The sequence below is a fragment of the Polyodon spathula genome, chromosome 5 (genome assembly GCF_017654505.1).
Source record: "Polyodon spathula isolate WHYD16114869_AA chromosome 5, ASM1765450v1, whole genome shotgun sequence".
NCBI lineage: Eukaryota > Metazoa > Chordata > Actinopteri > Acipenseriformes > Polyodontidae > Polyodon > Polyodon spathula.
This window is the reverse complement of record NC_054538.1, coordinates 11,192,245-11,216,887: the sequence shown is the minus strand read 5'-3', so window position 1 is coordinate 11,216,887 and position 24,643 is coordinate 11,192,245. Positions and strand designations below refer to the sequence as shown.

At 36.5% G+C, this 24,643-nt stretch overlaps 1 protein-coding gene across 3 annotated transcripts in view; it reads right to left on the bottom strand.

Annotated features, from left to right (window-relative positions):
• Positions 1 to 220: 220 nt before the first annotated feature.
• Positions 221 to 24,643, bottom strand: part of LOC121315545 (intersectin-2-like) — an 80,489-nt gene continuing 56,066 nt past the window's right edge. The window contains exons 27-40 of one of the 3 annotated variants that reach the window (XM_041249723.1): positions 24,223 to 24,344; positions 22,622 to 22,727; positions 21,617 to 21,808; positions 14,891 to 15,012; positions 13,755 to 13,861; positions 13,175 to 13,358; positions 9,423 to 9,521; positions 7,921 to 8,088; positions 7,302 to 7,514; positions 6,557 to 6,678; positions 6,198 to 6,280; positions 3,136 to 3,219; positions 1,574 to 1,747; positions 221 to 1,271 (exon numbers count right to left, since the gene is read on the bottom strand). In XM_041249723.1, the coding sequence (XP_041105657.1) occupies positions 1,114 to 1,271; positions 1,574 to 1,747; positions 3,136 to 3,219; positions 6,198 to 6,280; positions 6,557 to 6,678; positions 7,302 to 7,514; positions 7,921 to 8,088; positions 9,423 to 9,521; positions 13,175 to 13,358; positions 13,755 to 13,861; positions 14,891 to 15,012; positions 21,617 to 21,808; positions 22,622 to 22,727; positions 24,223 to 24,344 (1,934 nt within the window). In that variant the 3' untranslated portion in view covers positions 221 to 1,113. Of the gene's footprint in view, positions 1,272 to 1,573; positions 1,748 to 3,135; positions 3,220 to 6,197; positions 6,281 to 6,556; positions 6,679 to 7,301; positions 7,515 to 7,920; positions 8,089 to 9,422; positions 9,522 to 13,174; positions 13,359 to 13,754; positions 13,862 to 14,890; positions 15,013 to 21,616; positions 21,809 to 22,621; positions 22,728 to 24,222; positions 24,345 to 24,643 lie in introns of those variants that run through there. The other 2 variants (XM_041249721.1, XM_041249722.1) reach the window with 2 other exon arrangements.

Below are 24,643 nucleotides of genomic sequence, written 5' to 3'. Positions count from 1 at the left end.
GATCCCACGTGGAAGTGTACTATAACAAGGCCTCCACCCTTACTCTGGAATGAATATAGAAGCTCAGTATTGTGTACAACATGAATGAAATGTGCACATCTCAGACTTGAGCTGTTTATCTGAAAAGTCTCTTCAGTCCTTGTGAGCTTCACATTCACACTGCATCATACACAATATACTATACTGTTGTTCCACAAGACAAAATTCAAGACAAATCATTTCACTCATTGAATTGTATCTTTATGCTTCTAAAACAAACAAAAAACCTGCTTCAACAAAAAAGTAAAGATTGATTAAAACAATACAGTATATAAAGTTACTTATTTCTTGTTTTATGGTGGCAATTCTAATGTATTTACAGTGAACAAACTTTTGTTGATGGGGAAAGTTGCTACATACACACACTCACACACACATTTTAGAGAAAGAAAAAATATCTTCAAAAATATACTTCTATTTCTCTCGAAGAAATATAGAACACAATATTTAAAAGAGGAAAAAAATATTGCTTTATATTTAATATTAGCAATAATCTCAGGATAAACAGTTTCTAAAGAAAATAACCATAATTCCAAATAAACTCCCCTTATTCAGTGCAGGAAAAATATAATTATAGTTCTTGATTCAATGAGATCACCAAAAGAGTCACTTGCAAATCGTCTAATCAAAAATCCTGAGATCATATGAATCCAGTGAAACAGTCTCGACAAAATAATCATTACCCTGCCCAAACCCATAGTTTTTTTTTTTAATATATATTTTTTATATGAATAATTGCTCAGTCATATATAAAATAAAACATTTTGAAAGTGCTAAGGTAATTTTACACATAGTGCTAAATACCCTTTTTATGGCCTGGATATATAAACATAATTGGCAAGTCACGGACAAATCAATCTGTGTACGTGGGGTACAGCCCTTCTCTTCCACAAGTCAGTAGTCACTGGTTATATTGCATAGGTACATTGCATTTAACAGTGAGGTGATCACCATCGTCTGGCAGAAGAGGATTATGTCGAGTGTCCTTCTGGGATGCAGTTCTGGGAGCAGTCTCAGTTATTTGCACATTTACATTTTGCAGTTGATGATAGCGATCGTTCACAGATCCCAGCTTTAGAGTAGGGTCTTCTGCTCATACAACTGCAGGTCAAGGCGGGCCCAGACTTCTCCTGTTGGCACTTCGTGCAGAAGGAAGCGTTTTGTGGTTGGCCCCTTGGTTTCTTGCTCTTTTTTGATTGTCGCTACTGGAACCTCTGTGCGTCCAAGGAAATCTGTTAACAATAACAACAGGAATATGTACATATTTATTGGCTTTATTTCGCTTCCTCTTGCTTACAACTGACTAGCAGTAAACCCTTATGGCTTCATTGAATTTTGTTAAAATACACCTGGGGAAACTTTTTTTTTATTTGATTTCAAAACAACTGTCATGAATATAAAATCAGCAGTCATGACATTATACAACGCAAATAAAAATAATAATAATACAAGTATTTGTAATTTAACCACTGCAAGTAAGCAGTCAAGTTATAAGAGGCTGTTTAAGAGAACTGAAATTCTGTGCTATCCTTACCATCTGGTGAAAACAGTTCTCTTTCATAGACAGTGATACACAGTACATCCTGGTAAATGTCCTTGACAAAAAACTGGCAGTTAAAGTTCCATTTAGGGTTTAATGTGTCAGTCAACGTCCTTGTTGTGAAACACTGATATCCCATCGTTATTTCACAGTATGGATTACTCTTGCCTGTAAATTAAAGAGAAGACATACTTTTATTAGGATCAATGAACGTGTCAGAGAACACCCTGCAAAGTTCACAATAAAACCATTACATTCGTTTTGCTGCGTCCTGTGTTGTCCCTTTTGCAGTATTATATTTTTTAAATGTACTGCCAACTCTTTCAATTTTTAACTGCCCATCATGGGTCACAAATCTACTGGGCAACACATTTCTCAACACTTACTTGGGAGCATTGGGGATCACAGTCAATCCAAACCACGTTCTCTCCTGCAACAATGCTGGTTTTCCCACAACATTCATTTCAAATCAGAACTGGACACAGTGCAATGTTTGGAGAAAAATAATTGAAAATTGTACTTATGTTGTGTGAATAAATAACTAAATATCAAAAGTATCAGGATTTTGTAATTATGTTTTTTTTTTTGGGGGGGGGGGGGGGGGGGGGTGGATGCTGATGCTGCAATATGGACAACATGGGATCTAGTAAAGGTACAGCAAAGTAATGTGTTTCTTGTAAATACTCCAGGCGTAAATATTTTATGCCTTCTCTGAACAACCTCGCGAGGTGGTTCAGGAGACAGCACTGAGCCATCGTAACTCCTGTGTGAAATGCTATGCCGGTACTGTAGCGCTACACTGGGCATGGATTGAAAGTCAACATCCCACATGACTGCATGCATGCTGGACATGTTGGGTATTTTTGTCGTCGGTGCTACACACTTTCATTTTTTTCTCAAATACAATGGCTGATCAAGTACGAGGTAGTAAGTGAAGTCCGGAAAAGTTAAGGAATTGTTAAATTCACGGGCTGATGCGTTATGTAATTTATGGGTGAATCACCGACATGATGAGCGAGTGTAAATATAACTGTTGCCATGACAACGGACTGTTGACTGACAGGTTTGAAAGTTGTACTTGCATGATCTCTTTGGCTGTGTGAAAGGGTTATGATGGTATTATATCGCAATTTTCGTGCTGTGTGAATGGGTATTTAAAAATAATTTTTGAAATGTCTGAGACTGCTCAGTAGCAGCATTTGTGTGTGAAAGGGGTATAATAATAATAAGTGATTCAACTGCAGCATTTAACACTAGTTTACCATTCAAAAGGATCATCACAATAATAATATTTGAAGTAACTATGTAGTTGAAGCGACTGCAAACTTTCAGTTGTCTGAAAGAAGCTTTAAAATAAAAAGGTACTATTGGTGAGAAACAAAATGAAACAAAACTACTTGGCCAAAGCCACTACCAAAATAAAGAGCATCCTCCAGATTCTTACATTTAGGAGCAAAATACATACTGCAAATACACAACAACTTATGTTAATTTTTGTAAGAAATGGGCTCCGATAAGCTATTCTCCAATTGGACATGAGTTATGGGTTTTCTTACCATTTGGTTTGCAGGATTTCAGTTCGATTCCTTCAATGATGTTTACTAGCAGTCGTCCAATTCCTGTTGCTTTAATAGAGCGTGCTGTGAAAGAAACATCAGCACCATCAACCACCATGTCTCTAAGAACTGTGAACCAACATCACTCATACAGTATCACTGAAACTCACTGCACAGCAAGAGACAAACTGGTTAAAAGCAAATGCTGCATTCACACTGGGTCTGTTTCAAATGGACTAGGTCTGGTTCGTTTTGTTTGAAACAATGTATCAATGTGCTTGTTGTTCACAATTACCTGCGAGCAAATGGACCGAGTTTATTTGGATGCAAACTAAAGTTGTTTTTTTTTTTTAAATTTTTTGGTCCTTGTCCATTTTTTTTTCAGGGCCGAGTCCGTTTGTGTTCGCAGTGTAGTTTTCAAACAAACTCGGTATGTCTGGTAACCCTAAGGGGATGTGTCGTCCAATTCCTGTTGCTTTAATAGAGCGTGCTGTGAAAGAAACATCAGCACCATCAACCACCATGTCTCTAAGAACTGTGAACCAACATCACTCATACAGTATCACTGAAACTCACTGCACAGCAAGAGACAAACTGGTTAAAAGCAAATGCTGCATTCACACTGGGTCTGTTTCAAATGGACTAGGTCTGGTTCGTTTTGTTTGAAACAATGTATCAATGTGCTTGTTGTTCACAATTACCTGCGAGCAAATGGACCGAGTTTATTTGGATGCAAACTAAAGTTGTTTTTTTTTTTTAAATTTTTTGGTCCTTGTCCATTTTTTTTTCAGGGCCGAGTCCGTTTGTGTTCGCAGTGTAGTTTTCAAACAAACTCGGTATGTCTGGTAACCCTAAGGGGATGTCTGATAACCCTAACCAGGAGGTCCCTGGTTCAAATCTCGGCTCACTCACTGTGCTCACTACTGGAGTGATTTTTTTTATCAGGTGCAGGCATTCCGGCTTGTGCAAGCAGTACCTAGTTTCAAACAAACTGGTTGGTTGAGAGGCAAGTGACCATGGGATAAGGAGATATGGATACAGAACTATGTCCTGCGGGGACGCTAAACTTTCTCCCTGAAGGGACTCACTGTGTGACCTTGAGCAAGTCACTTAACCTCCTTGTGCTCCGTCTATTGGATGAGATGTTGTTATAAATGACTCTGCAGCTAATGCATAGTTCACACACCCTAGTCTCTCTAAGTTGCCTTGGATAAAAGGCGCCTGCGAAATAAATAAAGAAATAAATAATATATTGAATGCTGATAGGAGAATAATGCAGTTTATGCAATTCTGCACAGTTCTCCTAATGTCTGCATTAAACAAAGTAATTTAAGAAAAGAATATATTTTACTATTTTTGTTAGTTTTGTCCACTTCGGCTTGGATTTTGGAGTCTGGCCAAATTTCTGTCAGACCTTCAGTTTCTCCCACAGTGAAAAATTAGTACTTTTTTTAATATCAATTCACTGATGCAGTAGCAGCTCTGAAGCTGTTAAAATAACAGTATATGATAATATAATAATAGTTTAAAATTTAACACTGGGTGAATTTATCGCAAATCACAACAACTCATTATTTTCTTAATATTGTCATCTAGTCCAAACATGTTAAATGTACAAAAAGCCAGATTTAAAAAAAAGAGAGTAAAAATTTCCATTTAAACATAGGGTATACACACAATCGGACTGATTAACAAATAATCCATATTTGTTTATTTTATTTTATTTTTGAATTGCGATAACACAACCTAATACATTATTCTGATAGGAACTACAGCATGTACACTGATGCAGTTTTTTTTTTTTTTTTTTAAATACAAAACAAATAGCAAAACTGGGATGATTAACAGTTGTACTGTTTCTGACCGGGACAACAAATTATAAGAACATAAGAACATAAGAAAGTTTACAAACGAGAGGAGGCCATTCGGCCCATCTTGCTCGTTTGGTTGTTAGTAGCTTATTGATCCCAAAATCTCATCAAGCAGCTTCTTGAAGGATCCCAGGGTGTCAGCTTCAACAACATTACTGGGGAGTTGATTCCAGACCCTCACAATTCTCTGTGTAAAAAAGTGTCTCCTATTTTCTGTTCTGAATGCCCCTTTTTCTAAACTCCATTTGTGACCCCTGGTCCTTGTTTCTTTTTTCAGGCTGAAAAAGTCCCTTGCGTCGACACTGTCAATACCTTTTAGAATTTTGAATGCTTGAATTAGGTCGCCACGTAGTCTTCTTTGTTCAAGACTGAACAGATTCAATTCTTTTAGCCTGTCTGCATATGACATGCCTTTTAAGCCCGGAATAATTCTGGTCGCTCTTCTTTGCACTCTTTCTAGAGCAGCAATATCTTTTTTATAGCGAGGTGACCAGAACTGCACACAATATTCAAGATGAGGTCTTACAAGTGCATTGTACAGTTTTAACATTACTTCCCTTGATTTAAATTCAACACTTTTCACAATGTATCCGAGTATCTTGTTAGCCTTTTTTATAGCTTCCCCACATTGCCTAGATGAAGACATTTCTGAGTCAACAAAAACTCCTAGGTCTTTTTCATAGATTCCTTCTCCAATTTCAATATCTCCCATATGATATTTATAATGTACATTTTTATTTCCTGCGTGCAGTACCTTACACTTTTCTCTATTAAATGTCATTTGCCATGTATCTGCCCAGTTCTGAATCTTGTCTAGATCATTTTGAATGACCTTGCTGCTCTCACTGGATGCCTGGTAACCCTAACATTGTTCCCAAAGACATTTTTAGTGTTTTGCTCTAATTGTTTCCTTGGAATATGAACTAAACTATGCGCAAAATGTTTACTTCCAAGTCGGGTTACTTTGCATAGTTTGTTTCAATGTGCAAAATGACAGTGTCCAGCAGTTGTTCACATTGACATTTAGCAAGTAAACCAGAATCTTTCGGTGGGCTCGGTATGGTTCGTTTCCCAAGCGGGCGTTGTTGTTCACACTTTACACCAAACGTACCAAACCGTACAGAGTGTGAACCAAACCCTCTAAACGGACCCAGTGTGAACACACCCTTAGTGAAGATAAAAACAAAATACCTTGGTAAGCTTTCTCTCGTTTCTTCTTTTCTGTTTGTATGAAGTGTTCTGACGCAGCTTTAATCTTCTGTACCCAAGCAGTCCTAAGGAGGGATGTAGAAACATAAAACAGATTGGCCTACATAGTTGAAAAAAAAAACAAAAAACACTTGAATGTTAAAATTTGAAAAATTAACATTATCAATTACAAATTTCTGAAGGCGATGTGGTTAAAATGGTCCGAATTATAGAGCCTGTGATTTCTAACTTATATCCAGTGTCCCCAAAGTCTACAAAATACAGAATCTGATATAGTAAAGGAAACAAAATACAACTAGCGATATTTAAAACATTAGAAATCCCTAACCCTTGAAAATCACCTCTCATTGATGTTTTCGGTCTTCAAAGTGTAGACTCTGTCTATGTGGGAGATGTGGAAGATCGGCTCATCGCTGGAGGGGTCTGTCGGTAGCTTCACAAGGACTTCATTTAGAAATATTGTCTGAAGAAAGGATGAACACACACAATGCAACACATCCTATAACTATCACATTATTATATAAACTTGTGAATAAGCAATATACAATACACAGTTAGATGAAAACAAAAATGTCAGTTTCACAGTTGTAAATTCAAAATTAGAGACATCAGTATGAGGAAAATGTTACATATCAATATTACCCATGAAATAGTTCATGCAAAAATGTAAGTGAGATATACAGATGTATCTACAACCATCTCCAATATTTCCCCTTTGCAGGGCATTTAATCCCCAGGGGTGAATAAAAGGCAGTAATAATAATAATAACAATAATAATATTAATAATAATTACCATGTGTTTGTGTGGTGCATGTCTATGTCATTTTTATATTCTGGATTAAACAGATAATTTAGACTAAAATGAATTCTGATTATATTAAATAATTTGGAGTCTATTAAAAGATTATCAACAATTAAAAAATTACAATTAAACCAATCAAATATACTTCAGGTCAGGGCATGGTGAAAGTATCATGCAAATCATTAGTAAATTGCAGCCTTGTCTATGGCATTTACATGCATTAAAATAATGTACATTGTTTTTATTAATTGACACTTTTTTTCCCCTGGATTGGGACACATACCGTTTTATACATTTTAAACTGCGAGTTGGATTTAGGACTGAAAAGCTTGTCTGACCCAAACAAGTTAAACTGCCTGTTTGTGTAGGTGAGCAGAAGAAAGTCATTGAAGAGGAATCCATACAGCTCCTTGTTGCTCTTTGTTTTATACAACTTGCCACTGTGCAGTAGCTTCCGAGGACCCAGGCAGTTGGTCAAAGAGTTGAACGTTAACTGCTAAATGAAAGAAGAAAAAAAAGAAAAAAAGACATTTGTTTTTGTTTTGTGGCTGCATTGTATGGTTTAACCAGCAGCCTTTTTTTTACCTTCAGTTTTTCAATTTAATTTCAGTAGGGGGCGCACTTTCACCTTTAACTGAGGCTTTGAAGACACAGTACAGATTTTAGAAAGCAAGAGAAAAGAAGGGAATAATTTATATAAATTAATGCAGAAAATCTAAAAACTAGGTTCACTGAGTAATTTATTAAAAAAAAAGTGCAACATCACATTACCTGCGAGATAAAACATTTCCAGAATTATATTAAACTATGAAACTGTCAAATTTTATTTTGTTCTGACATGGCAACATTTATAACCAGAACAAGATTATTACAGGTAATAGTTAAGTGGCATTTCTCTTTACCTCAGCTAGTCCATCACACTGAATGTGTGTTTGGATCCACTCCAGCCTGTCCGAGTTCTCCTTCTCGCGCACCCCCTCATTGACCTGTGAGCACAGCTCCTCCGCCCTCTCCATGGCCTGCTTGAGGTAGGTGTAATCAGGGTGGGTCTCTGAAGTGTTCTCCTGGATCTAAAGGAATGGAAAAACAGCACAGTTGTGTTGATCACATACCACATCACAGTTCCACTTGTGTTCAGCTACCAGGCAAACATCCTATCCACAGAACCACACTCACAAAATTTAACTGGAATACAAAGAGTTTCCTTCCATTGCTGTAAACACAAAATTAGATGCGACTTGAAATTGAAATTGATCTCCACCGTAAGCACATGTAAAAATGTTGGCATGCAGACATATGTTTACATATATCGCCTAATTCCAGACACTCAAGTTCATCACAACTGAATAAGAGCTTCTCTGAGATAGTGTAAACTGCTATGCAAAAAAGCCTTAAACATGTTGCATTTTTCTACTCTGATGCATTATGAGCATCACAAATTTACTCAAAGCCTCCTCTAGTGTTTTCTACTATTATAACAACCTTGACTTGCATAAAGAAGAAAAAACATTGAGTGAATAGCTCGCATCACTTGATTTTCAAGGTGTGGTGAAGCATAATCAGCAAGTACAGAGAAAAATCATTTGTAATTGACAGACCCATGACTGGAAGACCCAAAAAGCTGTCTAACTTGAAGATAATATCCATAAGGAATAGAAAGAAGACAAGCATTGAATTGACAACAGAACTGGCAGAATGCACAAGTGTCGTTGTCCATCAAATCAACAGTGTGATGTGTTGAATGTGTTGCAGTAAGAATACCTCTGTTAAGAAAGGGGAATAAGAAAAAGGCTAAAATAATAGGAATTGGACTATGGAACAATGGTCAAAGGTGCCTTGGACTGTTGATGGATGGACAACGACACCTGTGCCTTCTGCCCATTCTGTTGTCAATTCAACGCTTATCTACTTTCTATTCCTTAAGGATATTATCTTCAAGTATTGCTCATCCTTGTTAGACAGCTTTTTGGGTCTTCCAGTCCTGGGTTTGTCAATCACAGATAATGTTTATCTGTACTTGTTGATTATGCTTCGGATACCACACCTTGAAAATCAAGCTACTTCACTCAATGTTTTTCCTTCTTTATGCAAGTCAGGGTTGTTATAATAGTAGAAAACACTAGTGGAGGATTTGAGTAAATTGTTGATGCTCATAATGCATCAGAGTAGAAAAATGCAACATGTTTTAGACTTTTGCACAGCAGTGTATGTGACATTCTAAAAGAAGTGAGACATACATGTGAATTCCCTCACTTTCTAAGACTCAGTGTATTGTGTATGTGTCAGTTTCAGTCCTGCATTTAACCTGTATCAAGATCAAAAACAAGCTGTGGGAGAAGTATACCCACAGTGTGACCTTGAACTCCAAGATAAAGTAATGTAAACTGGATTTGTCAGCACTTACATTCTTTATTATCAGCGGGTAGCGTGTGATTCTCTGCATGGGTTTCAGGAGGAAACTGGAAAGAGGCATTCCTTTACAGCCAGGGTCAGTGGCAAGTCTCTGCAGAATAAAGAAGTTTAATTTTAGTACCGGGTGAATAGAAAGTAAGTTTGCCACATCAACACACCATACCATTCATGGCATTTCCATGCGGGTCAATTTACATGTGAAATGGCAATGCGTGTGTATGTTTGGGAGAATTACTCATGTAAATCAGGTTTGTGGCTTAAAAAAATGGCCAAAAGAGAGGGATATGGTAAATCTCATTTACTCGTGTAAATGATGAAACACACAGGAAAATCCACGCCCAGTTTCGCATGGAAACCCACATTTCACATGTAAATGGTAATGAGCGTGTTTATCCTTAATTATAAATATTGCAAGGGAGCAGGTCACTTGTTACTGTGGATTCCAAGACGGCAGAAAGTTGTGGCTGATGGGTGATTTTATGGTTAGCAGTGGTGTAGTTCACCTTAATGATAATGCGGGCGGCTTTTTTTATTATTATTGTTATAGTTGATGAACTGGATGTCATGAGCCAGCTCGATCGCCCAAAATAGCACAACATGTTGTTGATGTCCTCTCAAAACTGACCAAATAAAATTGCAAGTGAACATATTGATTGTGTTTTACAAGTTTGCATCATTAACATTTAACACAACAGGAAATCCAACACAAATTAAAAGAAAGGACAGAATCTCTGATAGCACGAGCCTCCTCAGATCGCTCCTGTACAACTGAACCTGGTGGCTGAGGTGACCTTCACGGTTGCCAACTGGGCTTGTTTTTTGAGAGTCCCAGCTTGTAATTTGCATAAACACCCACTCTAACATGGGTTGTGCTTGTTTTGGGCTTATTGTGAAAGACAGGGCCACTTTTTTTGTTTTCTCGTGAGACTGTAACCTTCCCCTTCTGTCTCACAGGCAGCCACTGATTTCTGAACACCTCATTTTGTTGCTGACAAGAGTTTGTGGAGGATACAGCAGTCAGTGGCAATTTTGGGAACGAATTAATGCAATTCAGTCCGTTTCACCCTCAAGTACCCACTACCCATATTTGCCCAAGCGCAGTGTGTTTCGTCAGCAGCTATCAGCCATCCGGATGGGTAGGGTTTCTAAGCCAGGGTAGTAAATGTAGCATCACCTGATCCCCTGAGCTATATAAATAAAGATCACACACACACGTCTTCAGTGAAAAACACTTTGGACGTGAGCAGTAAAACACATTATTAACCAACCAGGCACAAGGTATTTTGCTTTATTACAGCAGCTAAGATTCACTCGTGTACCGGTTCTCTGCGCATAGAAACCACATTTTCACAAAATTTCACTAGTAATTCAAGTAGTTAAAAAACAGCACGAGTACTTTACACATATTTAAATTTACATATCAACTCCCACCTTTCCCCTTCATTTGCATGACGTCGCATGAAAAGACCGGTTTACGTGAGTAAAATACACTGAGCAAATCGAAACCCAAAAAAGCATTTTACATGAGACATTTTTCTCGTATAAATACTAAAAAAAACCTAAAAAAAATACTTCCACAGAAACTTCCATGACTGATGAGGTAAACTTACTTTCTAATCATCCTGTATATCACACTATCTACATTATATGCACAACACAGCACAGTTAACTCTTTGCGGTCCTATGTCAGACCAGGTCCGACACTACAATTTTCCCTTTCCAGTCCTATGACGGACCCTGTCTGACATCACCAAAAAAATGTCAAGCACAGGTCTCTAGTCGTTTTTTTCTCCGGAAAAAGCTGAGAAAACCTTTCAATGGCCGAGTGAGAATGATAGGAGACCAAAAAAAAAAAAAAAAAGGGGGGGGGGGGGGGGGGGGGGGGGGGGGGGTGGGGGGGGGGGGGGGCATATCTGAGCAATACACATAGCCCCTGCACCACAGAGATAACACGAACACAAACAAAAAAGACAGCTGCTTCCGCACCCAGCGCTCAAAAGAATATCACAGACATTTGCAGAGCTTTTTGAGATGTTACAGTAATAAAATAATAATAAATACACCTGTCTCTGTGAGGTCCCACACATAGTTGGCTAGTACATTTCCTAACAAAAACTACATCATGAAGACAAAGGAACATTCAAGGCAAATCCTGAATAAGGTTCTTCAAAAGCACCAATCAGGGGTAGGATATAAGAACATTTCCAAGGCACTGAATATCCCCCGGAGCACAGTAAAGTCCATTATTAAGAAATGGAGAGAATATGGCACAACTGTGAATCTGTCTAGAACAGGCTGTCCTCAAAAATCCGGGCGAGAAGGGCACTAGTCAGGGAGGCCACCAAGAGGCCTATGGCAACTCTAAAGGAGTTACAGTCTTCCACGGCTGAGCTGGGAGACACTGTGCATACGGCAACAATAGCCCGGGTGCTTCACAAAACTGGCCTTTATGGAAGAGTGGCAAAAAGAAAGCCATTGTTGAAAAAAAATTCACATCAAATCTCAGCTAGAGTTTGCCAGAAAGCATGTGGGAGACTCTGAGACCTCTAAGTGGAAGAAGATTCTATGGTCTGATGAGACCAAAATAGAGCTTTTTGGTCTCAACGCTAAGCGCTATGTTTGGCACAAGCCTAACAACACACATCATCCTGAGAACACCATCCCTACCGTGAAGCATGGTGGTGTCAGCATCATGCTATGGGGATGCTTCTTTGCGTCAGGGCCTGGAACGCTTGTGAAGATAGAGGGCAAAATGGATGAAGCAAAGTACAGAGAAATCCTGCTGAAGTCTGAAAGACAGCAGGGACTTGGGAGAAGATTCATCTTCCAGCAGCACAATGACCCCAAACATACAACCAAAGCCACACTGGAGTGGCTTAAAAACAAAAAGGTCAATGCCCTGGAGTGGCCCAGTCAAAGCCCAGACCTCAATCCAATTGAGAAGATGTGGAAAGAGTTGAAAATTTCTGTTCACTAAAAGGTCCAGATGTGCAAAGCTGGTAGAGACTTATCCATATAGACTCATGGCTGTAATTGCTCCAAAGGTGCCTCTACCAAATACTGACTCAAGGGGGTGACTACTTATGCAATCAATTATTTTCTGTTAATTTAGAACAATTTGTAGATTTTATTTTCACTTTGACATTATAGACTTTTTTTGTGTTGATCAGTGGCAAAAACTCCTCCAATTTGATTCCATGTTGTAACACAATAAATGTGGAAAGGTCCAAGGGGGGTGAATACTTTTGGAGAGCCACTGTATGTGAAAAATACAGTGAACAAGGGGTGGGGTTTGGCTGGAGAATAATAAATTAAAACAGTGCGTGTGAAAATAAATTGGACCTGACGCACCTGACAAGCACTGAATAAATGGACCGCTAAGGGTTAAAAGATAATCACTTTATAAAGATTATATATAACCATTTCATGGAAGTGTACTGTAAACTGTTTCTTTTTTTAACATACTGTCTTCACTTCATTTACAATTCCAATACTGAACTGGTTGTAAGGATGCTACATTAAATGTTTTTTAAATTAAATTGTGAATATTCAGACACTGCTTTGAAAACTAACAAATTAACCAACATCTTGATGGACTTGCATATAGTAATTACCAAAATAATCAACACACACACACACACACACACACACACACACACACACACACACACACACACACACACAAACACAACTTAGGTCACTGCTTTCTATTCAGCTACTAGCTGAATTTTATAAGAAGTTCACCTTGAGGAAATCCTTAAACTCCGGATCCTCGTCAGTTTTCTGCTGCAGTATGGAGGCTCCATTCAGCTGACAGCTGCAGAAGCGGATGTATGCCTGCATGTGGGAAAGCTCCGTGGCCAGAACGTCACCGATCATCTGCACCGGCATCTTCTCACCATCTATCTTCTTCCTCTCTCGCAGGGCTCTGTGGTTCACACAGGGTTTCAGGTTAGCTTGAACTGAACAAAGCAGCGTTTTTTACACTTCAGGGACAGTTGCATAGGCAATCTCTGCTGTTGGTACGGGTACATTGTGAACTACCCTGGATTTGCAAATTGCTCTACCAACACTAGAGTAGGTACACAGTTTATAGAACAGTGTATGGGCACATTATGGAAAATTAGAGTAAAATCTGCAGATCAACAGTGACTTATTTACAAGGTCACCTCCAATCATATCAATTATCCAATATAGGACCAATACAGTACCAATACTAATATAACAGAAGAAAACCATTAGTCACATTTAATACAATATCCTACGGTAGTAAGGACATCCTTGGAAACCAGAACACTAAACATTTTTTAAAACTAAAGCTCACTTTAATAACTCGGTGTTGCACGTGATAAGTTCGTTCCAGTTCACAAAGATCATTCCCGTTTCTGACTCTGTGAGTTTTCCAGATTCAGTCATTGGCTTCTGGAAAACCTTAAAAAAAAAAAAAAAAAAAAAAACACACAACATTAAAAAAGAAACACACCACATATATCTAGATTATCTGAACACATACTTTATTAAAACTGCTTATACCTTTCAGCTAGTTTTAAACTTTAAACTGTGGGTCCGACCTGTACCACATCAAGGGCTACAGATGAGCACTGCCAATCACTTTGAAAGTATTGATTAGTACACAACCTCTCCTAATGGACTGACAATAGGAATAGGGTTCAGGCCATGCACAACTCCCTGTAATAATATGGATCTTAATTCAAGTCCGTCCACAGTGCCAAATCCACAGGTATAAACCACGACGGGTTGTGTGGTTCCCATGATATATACCACGCCTGGGGTGGTGATAAATCCAGTTTGTGGTGAAGGTACAAGAACGAGCACACTGCACACACACACACACACACACACACACACACACACACACACACACACAGATATAAAAATCGGAACAGCAAGGTCAGAAGTGGTTTAAACTGCTTATAAAACACGGCTATCTGTCATCTGTGGGAAAAAATAATTAAAATACATTTAAATTAAGACAAAACCAGAAACTTTTATTGTGTATACATCTGCAGTGTAATAGTCCCAAATTTAATTTAATTTAATTCATTGTTCGCTTATTAAAAATAAATTGCACATGTTCATTTACTGTGAATTTCTGCATCCAAAGTACCATCTCACTAGAAACTAGAGGACTTTTTTCACACATGGATATTGAATGTTGAATCATTTGTGGATAAATGTTGAAAAAGTATCGTGTTTTTGTGTCATTTGTTTAATCAGGTTATCTTTATCCATTATGACTTAGATTATGATCTAATAACATTTTAGGTTTGAAATATGTGAAAATCCTAAGGGGTTCACAAAATTTTTCTCAACTTTTTGTATATATATATATATATATATATATATATATATATATATATATATATATATATATATATATATATATATATATATGTGTGTATATGTGTGTGTGTGTATGCAGTGTGTTCGTTCTTGTACCTCCACCACAAGCTGTAAGTCATCGATGTAGCGCTCCTCCGTCTCAATGAGCTCATGGATATATCCTTGTCTTTTCCTTTCCATTGGGGACATGGTATCAAGGCTCGTCAGGTCAGCACACCCTGTGTAGAAAGAGGCACAACAGCCAATGCCATTTTAAAACGGATCAATACCAAACGAAAACTACCTATTTACTAAACAGAGGTTACTGTACTGTTGAACCAGGCTGTGCAAAATGGAAATATAAATCTCTACTTAGGGACTGTTTAAAAACACTCTATATGTTAGTTTATGATTGAATCTTTGGCTTACTAAAGCATAATTTTTCCAAATACTTACTCATTTAAAGGGCATACAGTAATCCATTAAAAAACATTACCTAATAATGGAAGACACCAATTCCTTCCAAGTGTGAAGAACTGGAACATATCTGAACCATTTTCTTTAATGCTATTTTTTTTTTTTTTAATTAGAATGAAAAGCTTTAAAATATATAGCCTTTTCTTTACTTTAAAGCTATTTAAAAGTTACTGTTAAAAAAGTTACACTGTCAGAAGTCATACTTCCATACATATCAGGCATCAATGGTAGAATAAATGGTTCTAGTTACACATTTGTAAATATAACTCATTTTGAATACGTACATCTGATTAAGCACAACCACAACATTTTGCAAATACAGAACTGCACGGGTGCTCGAAAATGACCAGCATTTCAATTTGTTAGTGTTTTATTTATTTATTTATTAATTTTTTTAAATGCAAAACACAGGATTCATCTATCAAACAAAGCCCACTGAAGTCTAGGTGTTTTGCAAAACAGTGGGTAGCCCTTACATTCAACAGCAGAGCGGTAAAACACTTTTTATGAACATATTTGGCCTAGTTTGATCTTTTAACTTTATAAATAAAAACATCACTCAATACCACTGCAGACTCATTTGTCTACAAATATGACAGACACTACATGTGAACTTTGCAGATTTTTATTTTAACGAATTACCTTCTTCAGAAAAGCAACATAACTCCATAAAGAACAGCACTTTATAATATGTATAAAGCTGAAACACTACTTTTTTTATCTTGCAAACCCCCCCCAAAAAAACACAATTCTGTTTCAAAAAACATCACAACCTTTGCTATCTTTTAAAAAATTGCATAGTACGAGCTTATATATTAATGCAACTGCAGCTGAAAATGCATCATGCCAACAATACACAGCTTGCATTACTACAATTCACCCACACAGTGTGTCTTTAAATAAATATTTTTAAACACTGCACACACATACACGTTTTGATTAAATGTTGTTTAGAAACACCCATAACAGCCAAAAAATTGCCAAAGCAAGTTTATTATGCACAATACGTTACATTTTTCCATAGTCATTTCTAACTAAAAATAGCCATTTGACTTTTTCATATTGGTTATAAAAATGGATGCAACACTAACACTCGTCAATTACGTAAACTATTTGTTGTATTATTATTCAATTATTATTATGGAACTGGTTTCCCCAGGCTAGTCAATGTAACATTTTACCAGTTTAATTATTAGACGAGTGGTTCCCTACTCCAGTTTTTGGAGACCCAAGTAAGTCAAGGTTTGTGTTTCAGGGTGCAATAACCAAAGTTTAAAAAACACATTTCCATCTCGCATCACAAATCCCCTCACAAGTCTCTCCTTATTTAAGACGATATTTGAGAAAGAGGACACTCATTTTACTGCCACAACGCTGAGTTAACATTTTTTTACATTACAGATAATATATCCCCACACTAGGGTTCCGTGCTGCACATAGCCAACACCATATGGGGTCAGATGGGGTGAAATTTCCATTTCTCAGGAAGTAAATAGGAGAATACATCCATCAAACCATGTAGCTTTGTGGCAGGATAACTAGGCTGTCAAAAACGAAACAAAAACCTGGGAAACAAACCAATCAACAGCAGAATTTTGCTTTGTAAGATTGTTTTAAACATAGCAAAGATGAAAATCTATTTTATTGATGGATCGGTTCAAAACAAAATCATGACTATTAAAGACCTTGAGGGCCAGGATGAGGAACCACAGTTTTAAACCATGGCGCCACAAGGTATGAATCTTGGACAGGAACCCAGATCTTGTGTGTTAGACTACTGCTTTTTTTTTTTACTGATTCAGACAATACTGATCAAATACAAGACCTTATAGGTTTGTATTGTAGGCAAATAAATTGATTTACAATTATTACATTTATATTTAGCATGTTTGTTCATAAATTGTAAACAGAATGACACTATTGCAATTATATATATATATATCTATATCTATATCTATATCTATATCTATATATATATATCTATATATATATCTATATATATATATATATATATATATATATATATATATATATATATATATATATATATATTAAAATGACTTCTTTTTTTGTTTGCCAAACCAATTTTTGGCAATACAATACAAAAGCCTTTTTGATAATTTTTTATAGCATCCGTTTTCAACACCTGATTCTTATGACTAGCATTATATGAGAAAAACAGATTATTCTAGTTTGCTTTTTTAACAAAAAATAAACAATCTCTTATTGTTTAACTGACATAAATGCATTATGCCTTAAAATGGATTTTATTTAACCACAAATCATAAACAACTTATACAATCACTAATGAAAATAAAAAACCCTCCCATTTTCAACCACAGAGATTATTATACATCAGCCTGTAATTCTGAAATGATCAATACAAATTGCACTTATATGTTAAGACAGTGGGTTTTTGTGTGACCTGACTCCCACCACCATCACAATGGAAAAGAAAATCTAATTGAATTTACAATAACCACAAGTCACCCCAGTGTTGGAAAGGATAGGGAGGAGGGAGAAAGAAAAGCACAGCTGACCAGAGAGAAAGCCACAGAAAGACCCACAATCCTTCCTTCCCTCTATGCAGATTAACAGTCACCATGTTTACATGGGAGCAAGAAAATGTACCAGCAACATAATCAGCTGCAATGATGAACAAAGGGTTAGACGACCCTCTTCAATGTTTTTTTTTTTTTTTTTTTAAACCAGAGGCCCTTTTTATGTCTATAACTACAACCATAAAATTACAAGAAACTACAGGTAATTCAAGCAGACAGATGTTTTAAAAGCACCAGTTTGCTTGACATAGTTTCTTATACTAGATCTTACTTTATCTTTTATGTCTACCACAATACAGTACTACCACAACTTTAAAAACAAGAAATGTGATTTAATGTAATGCTGCAATTAAATGTGATCCAACTTTCTATTTTCCAGCCCTCATAAAACATAGCAATTGTTAAAATCCAGTATAAAACAATTACATGTTAAAATATATATATTAATTATAATATAATATAATATATATATAATCGTTATAAGTATCTATATTATCGTTTGAAGCATTTTCGTCGATCAGGAGGCTCTTACCCAGCGTCCACCCTGCAGTTAATTGGGATCAATTAACCATCTCTTTGAGAAACTCCCTGAAAGTAAGGCACACTACGGTCCTATAAAAAAAAAAAAATGAGGGAAAAATAAAAATAAGCAAGAAAAAAAAGAAAAAAAAGTAGGAAACACAGAATGAAGCATGATAAGGAGACAGACAGAATACAGCTATAAGAATTAGTCAAACGTTGGATATTTGAGGAGTAAACATCCAAACTATTTTAACCTATTATATCCGAACTTGTAAGACACCATACTCTCTATTAACCGATGGACCTCTGGCATGTATCATTTACACACGCTGCTACCAAATGAACGGTACCGATGGAAACTGACCAATGCACAATTTTTTTTTTTTTATAAGAATGCAGTTTCATTTTTTAAATGCTGGAACTTCACGTAAAACGAACTGCCCAGTTTAACTATGTTCAATAAAAGAAAACATGAATGAAGGCTTTCATATAAGTACTGTACCATTAGAAAGCCAGTTTTTGTGCACGCTATGTAGAACAGTATAAAGACTCCCTCAAATATCGTATTTGTACCTATCCGATGGACCCCTGGAACCAATGAAATCGGATATGACAGGTTATACTGTGGTTTAGTTAATGACTTAGCATTGATTATTTGTGATACTATAGTTCTTGGCTGCTCTTCTGATGAATGTGACATTTGGTTACAGAACCATATTATATTAGTCAGAATCAAGTGTTAATGGATTTAAAACACAGCAAGTTTGAGGTTAACCGATAAATCCATAGCTCATGCTGCTGTGACGGTTAAGAAAACAGAATCATTCTGGTTGCAATTACAAAACTAACAGAAAGAAAATGAAGAGTGTATTTTATATATATATATATATATATATATATATATATATATATATATATATATATATATATATATATAGATATATATATCCCCCCCCCCAAAAGGTTTACATACCCCCAATGGAAATTTAGAATTTCTTGAAATATCCTGAAAACAAATAATTATACGAAAAGTCTTTTGCAGCAAAAGTTTTGCTTTTGTGGATGAGGAAAAAACTACAAGAAAAAGATGTCTACAATTACTTATTTCACCAATTTTTTTTTTGCAAAACTGAAATGAATAGCCAGTTGAGGCATCTTTAGCAATAACATCCCTTAAACAATTAGCATATTTGTCAGTGGGCTTTTGGCATGATTCTTTAGTGATTTTTCACCATTCTTCAACGCAAAATTATTCTAGTTCACTGAAATTCCGAGGACTTCTTTGTGCACATCCGCCTTCAAGCCATACCAAGGATTCTCAAACACATTTAGATTGGGACTGACTAGGCCATTCCAGGACTTTGATTTTATTGTTCTTTAACCTTTCTGAAGTAGATTTTGATGTGTGCTTTGAATTGTTGTTATGTTGGAACATCCAGTTGCGCTTTAAGTGAAGTTTTGTAGGGGAGGGTTTTAGATAATTGGCCAGTATCTTTTAGTATGTTATGGAATCCATTTTACCATGTACTGGAACTCAATTTAGAGGAAAAACAGCCCCATAGAAAGATATTACCACGCTTGCTTGTCAGAAGGTATGATGTTCTTTTCTTTCTACGCCTCACCAGGCTTTCTCCAAACATAACAACTATCAGCGTGACCAAATAAGTCGATTTTTTGTTTCATCACTCCACAAAACCTTTAACCAGAACTCCTATCCACCATTCAAATGTTGTTTTGCAAATTTTAAGCGATTGTCCTTATGACGTTTTCAAAGAGTGGCTTTTTCCTTGGCTTGCGACCATTGAGACCGTCACCATGCAATACTCCACCTATAGTTGAAATGGTAACCCCAGTCCCACTTGCAGGCAATTTGCTTTGAATATCTCGGCTTGTTCCTCACAATTCTTCTACTTGTTCTTGGTGAAAGAACCTTCTTTCTTCCAGACCTAGGGAGCGTTGTGACAGTACAATGATTCTTGTACTTCTTGATAATAGAAACAATAGTTGAAATGGGGATACTCAAATGCTTGTAAATCTTCTTGTATCCTTCTCCAGCTTTATGACAATAAATACTTTTCAACAGATGGCTCATTACTTTTTCCTCATATTGACTTATTGAGGATGACAGCAATCATCCTATGTCTACCCTTTTATACTCTCTAAGAATGTTCACCTACAATCCAACATTTTCTTGACTTTTCTAGAATTAGGTTCTGCATTATCATATTGAAATCTAGCATCTTGTAGACAATACTATAGTATCAAAGGGTATGAAAAAATTGCTGAAATAAGTAATTGTATTTCTATTTCTTGTAACTAAATTAAATTGCAAAATTTAATATATTATTATATTATTTTTTAATATATATTTTTCTCTATCCAGTGTTCCCTCATTAGAAGGTGGCCCTTTACATCGTATAATAGTTTACAAGGCCCCCATCATGGCTCCCATCTGCCCTATAAGGCGGAACACAAACTGCAGTCTTACAGATATATACAGAGTTATAAAGAGCACTGTGTTACTCAGTTAAAGTACATTTTCTGGGTCACTGCTATTAAAATTGGTCTGTGCTTCGTCCGTAGTGGGGCAGTTTCACAAAGGTGGACTAAAAACATATTACAACAGAGACAGGGACACTGGGATGTATTTACTGTGTTATTCCTGTAATACAACAACCAACCAAACTAATTCACAAGATTCATCTCTCAAGTTGACTTGATCAGTTTAGAAACCCCAGTTCTACTTCACTCCTCTTCAGAGCAATGAAACCCAGGCCATGCCACGGACACACAAAAACATTGTAGAACACACATCTAACTCCTAATAAAGCCCTCAGAGATAACTGGAAAGTAACGGTCGCTTAAAGTGACAGGGTTTGTCAAGTATAGCACATTGCTTTAAGTGTGGTTAAAACAGATTTAAACGATCTAAAAATCAGAATCACTTTTAAGAACGGCAAGCCATCATCAGATCTCTTAACATACCTAGCTCTGTGTGTCTCTCTATTAGGAGAAGACATATTTATCTATCCAACTGAACAGGAATTCTCCCAGTACTCAATACAAGGAAACATGCGCTAAACAACCTTCTTGTAAATTTATATTATTCAGGGACAAAACCAAGGAAAGTAAGTGTTGGTTCAAATTGTGTTCTTTGCACACCTAACTTGCGGGTGTTCTAACATTTTTTATTTAGAAATGAATGTGGAGATGGTTTGAAATGACTGAATAGACTGTTTTTAGCCACTGTATGATAGAGAATGTATTGGAAGAGTGTACTTACATTGCTGACTTGGATCAGACTCTGTGGTCATCTGGACATAATTTGAAGGAAAGAAACCTGTCGCTCCATTGAGCTCTCCTTTCCACCAATCCAAATCATCCTTGTTCAGAACACTGATGAGCTGCCCCTTGGAGAAACTCAGTTCATCTTCCTTCATGGCTGCATAGTCATACTTCGCTATTACTTGGCACACTAAATACAAGACAGATGCAGAATCCATCAGCTTGCTGCAAAGGGAAGTGGCTAAACAATGTTTAATGATAGAACACCACAAAACTACACATCTGTAGGGTTTGATTTCACTGTATAACATGATAAAAAAAAAAAAAAATATATATATATATATATATATATATATATATATATATATATATATATATATATATATATATATATATATATATATAGTATGGATTGATATATATAAATTTATATTAAAATTTTGATTTTAATATATTTTTTTAAAGCTTTGGAACCTTGAAGTGTAGCATCCAGAAAGTGCTAAGGCAGAAACAGTTACCTGTAATCATATCAAATGAATGTAGTTTTTTTTTTCTTGCACCACATATTAGTTTAGTTGCTTTACAATACTACACACAATGAAGGGATACTCTGAGATGTGTACAAATGCAAATCACACACTCATTTCCAATGTTCATATTCAAAGCCAGGACCATATTTGTGTTTTTTGGTGATCAAACATCATATTAAGGTAAAGTCAATGGCCAGCTGGGGAACCCTGGCCCAAGACAGATATTTGTATTTTGCCATCACCACACACCTTAGCTGATACCTGTTTCACATTAAAATGATTTGGGTATTTACTTTCTAACACTCAATACATACTGAATGTCCTTTACTTGTCAGGACCAGTTTAGTTCATGGCTCCAAATTATACAACAATTCAGTACCGAAAGGTAGGAGATGTGGTCTAACAACAGGTTCAGTTTCACTTTACCTCCGTGCTTGTTTTCAGTGATGATTGTGACTGCCTATCTGTCTTACCTGGCATGGGAGCTGGCGGGGGGGCTGGAGTTTTGTCACTGCCTGCACCCAAAGGTTTAACATGGCTACCAGGAAACCACCCCTTTTGTCGTTTTTTCCCTCTTGCCTGAAAAAAAAAAAAAAACAGTAGAACAAATGATTACAACACCCAATATGCAAACCTGCTGCAAAAACAAAAATCATAAATTTTAAATATAAAATAAAATAAGGTAATTACAATCTGTCAATGAATTAAGATCTATGTGTCTTCTTATTATTCTAGGATGACTACAAAATAAAAATAAAAACTCTTTGCCACATTTAACTTACTATGTACTATGTTGTAGACATTTGTTAAGTATTATTATTATTACTTATTATTATTATTAATAATAATTTCTAGCAGACGCCCTTATCGGGGGCGACTTACAATTGCTAAAAAATATCACATTACAGAAAATAACAGTTACAAATGTAAAGTCAGTAGAAAATAAGATCAAAAATTCAAATAAGAGCAAAAGAAAGAATACAGTAAATAATTACATTTAAGAGCAAGTTCGACCAAGAGCAGTTAAATGTATAGTAAAAATATTTGCTTATATGAATAAAGTCCATTTAAAGCACGTACCAAGTACGATAAATGGATAAGAACGACTTCAAATAAGAGCAATTACAAAAAACGTGAATACGGATACCTTTAAAAGTAAAATACAAGATACAGGAAGTAGTTATAATTAAGAGCAGTAGTAGAATATGGCAAGGTATGGAGCAGTTCAGTGCAAGTACAAGCTGATTCAAGTACTGGTACAATTGGGTGCCAAATAGTCCAGTATAGTCAAGAGTTGTGAAGTTTACAGATGCTGTCTGAACAGGTGCGTCTTGAAGGTGCCGGAAGGTGGTCAGGGACTGAGCAGTTCTGATATCTGTGGGTAGGTCGTTCCAACACTGAGAGGCAAGGGTGGAGAAGAGGAGGGCTCTGGAGGCGGGGGAGCAGGGGGGGGGGGGTACAGCCAGTCTGCCGGAGGGGGTGTAGTGAGAAATGATAGTCTGGAGACAGTAGGGAGCAGAAAGGTTGAGACAGCGATAGCCAAGTACAAGAGTTTTGAATTGGATGTGAGCAGCAACAGAGAGTCAGTGGAGGGAGCAGAGCAGCAATGCAGCGTGGGAGAAACGATGAAGGGAAAAGACGAGATGGGCGGCAATGTTTTGGATGAGCTTGAGCGGATGGATAGCAGAGGCAAGGAGGTCAGCCAGGAGGGAGTTGCACTAATCCAGGCAGGACATAACCAGGGCCTGAACTTGCAACTCAAAAGGTGCACTGCTTTAATAACACCACCGACTAAACAATATCTAATCCATTTTTTAGACACAATTCAAGGAAGAACCTTTTCATTTACTGGACACAATGTAAAATAAACCTTTTGTTTTAACAAAGATTCAGCACGAAGTTATTTTCAATATTTCTTAAAAAAAACATGATGAAATGATGACTTACGCATTTTAAAATAAATAACATAAAAATCAATACGTACGTTAAATAATGAATAAATAAACTAATGCAGAAATTATATTTAATATGTTTCAAAATCATATTAGAAAACAGGTGAAATCTGTTCCCTTACCTGAAGCTCTCCTTGCCACCAGCCAGTGGGGTTTTTGTTGAGGATGAGAATGAGCTGCCCAGGGGCCAGGCTGAGCTGCTCGGAGCCTGTTGCTGTGTATGCTGTGGTCACCTGGACAATCTCTGTGTACAATAAATAAATAAATAAATAAATAAATAGCTGGTTTTACATTTTTTAGATAGTCTAGTAGTCGAAATAATGCCATAGTCATTAGGGGTGTGCTGATACTCGTAATTGCCTTTCAGAAGTATTTATCATTTGTGTTGATTTCAAAACAAGAGTATCAGCTCACCTCTAATAGACATACATCCCACAACATGGCTGTAAAACACACAATTAAGAGCCATTTAAATGAAAAACTGTAGACCCCTAGGATCTCAGATACTCTAAACCCATGTACACTTGCATTTTCATCAGTATC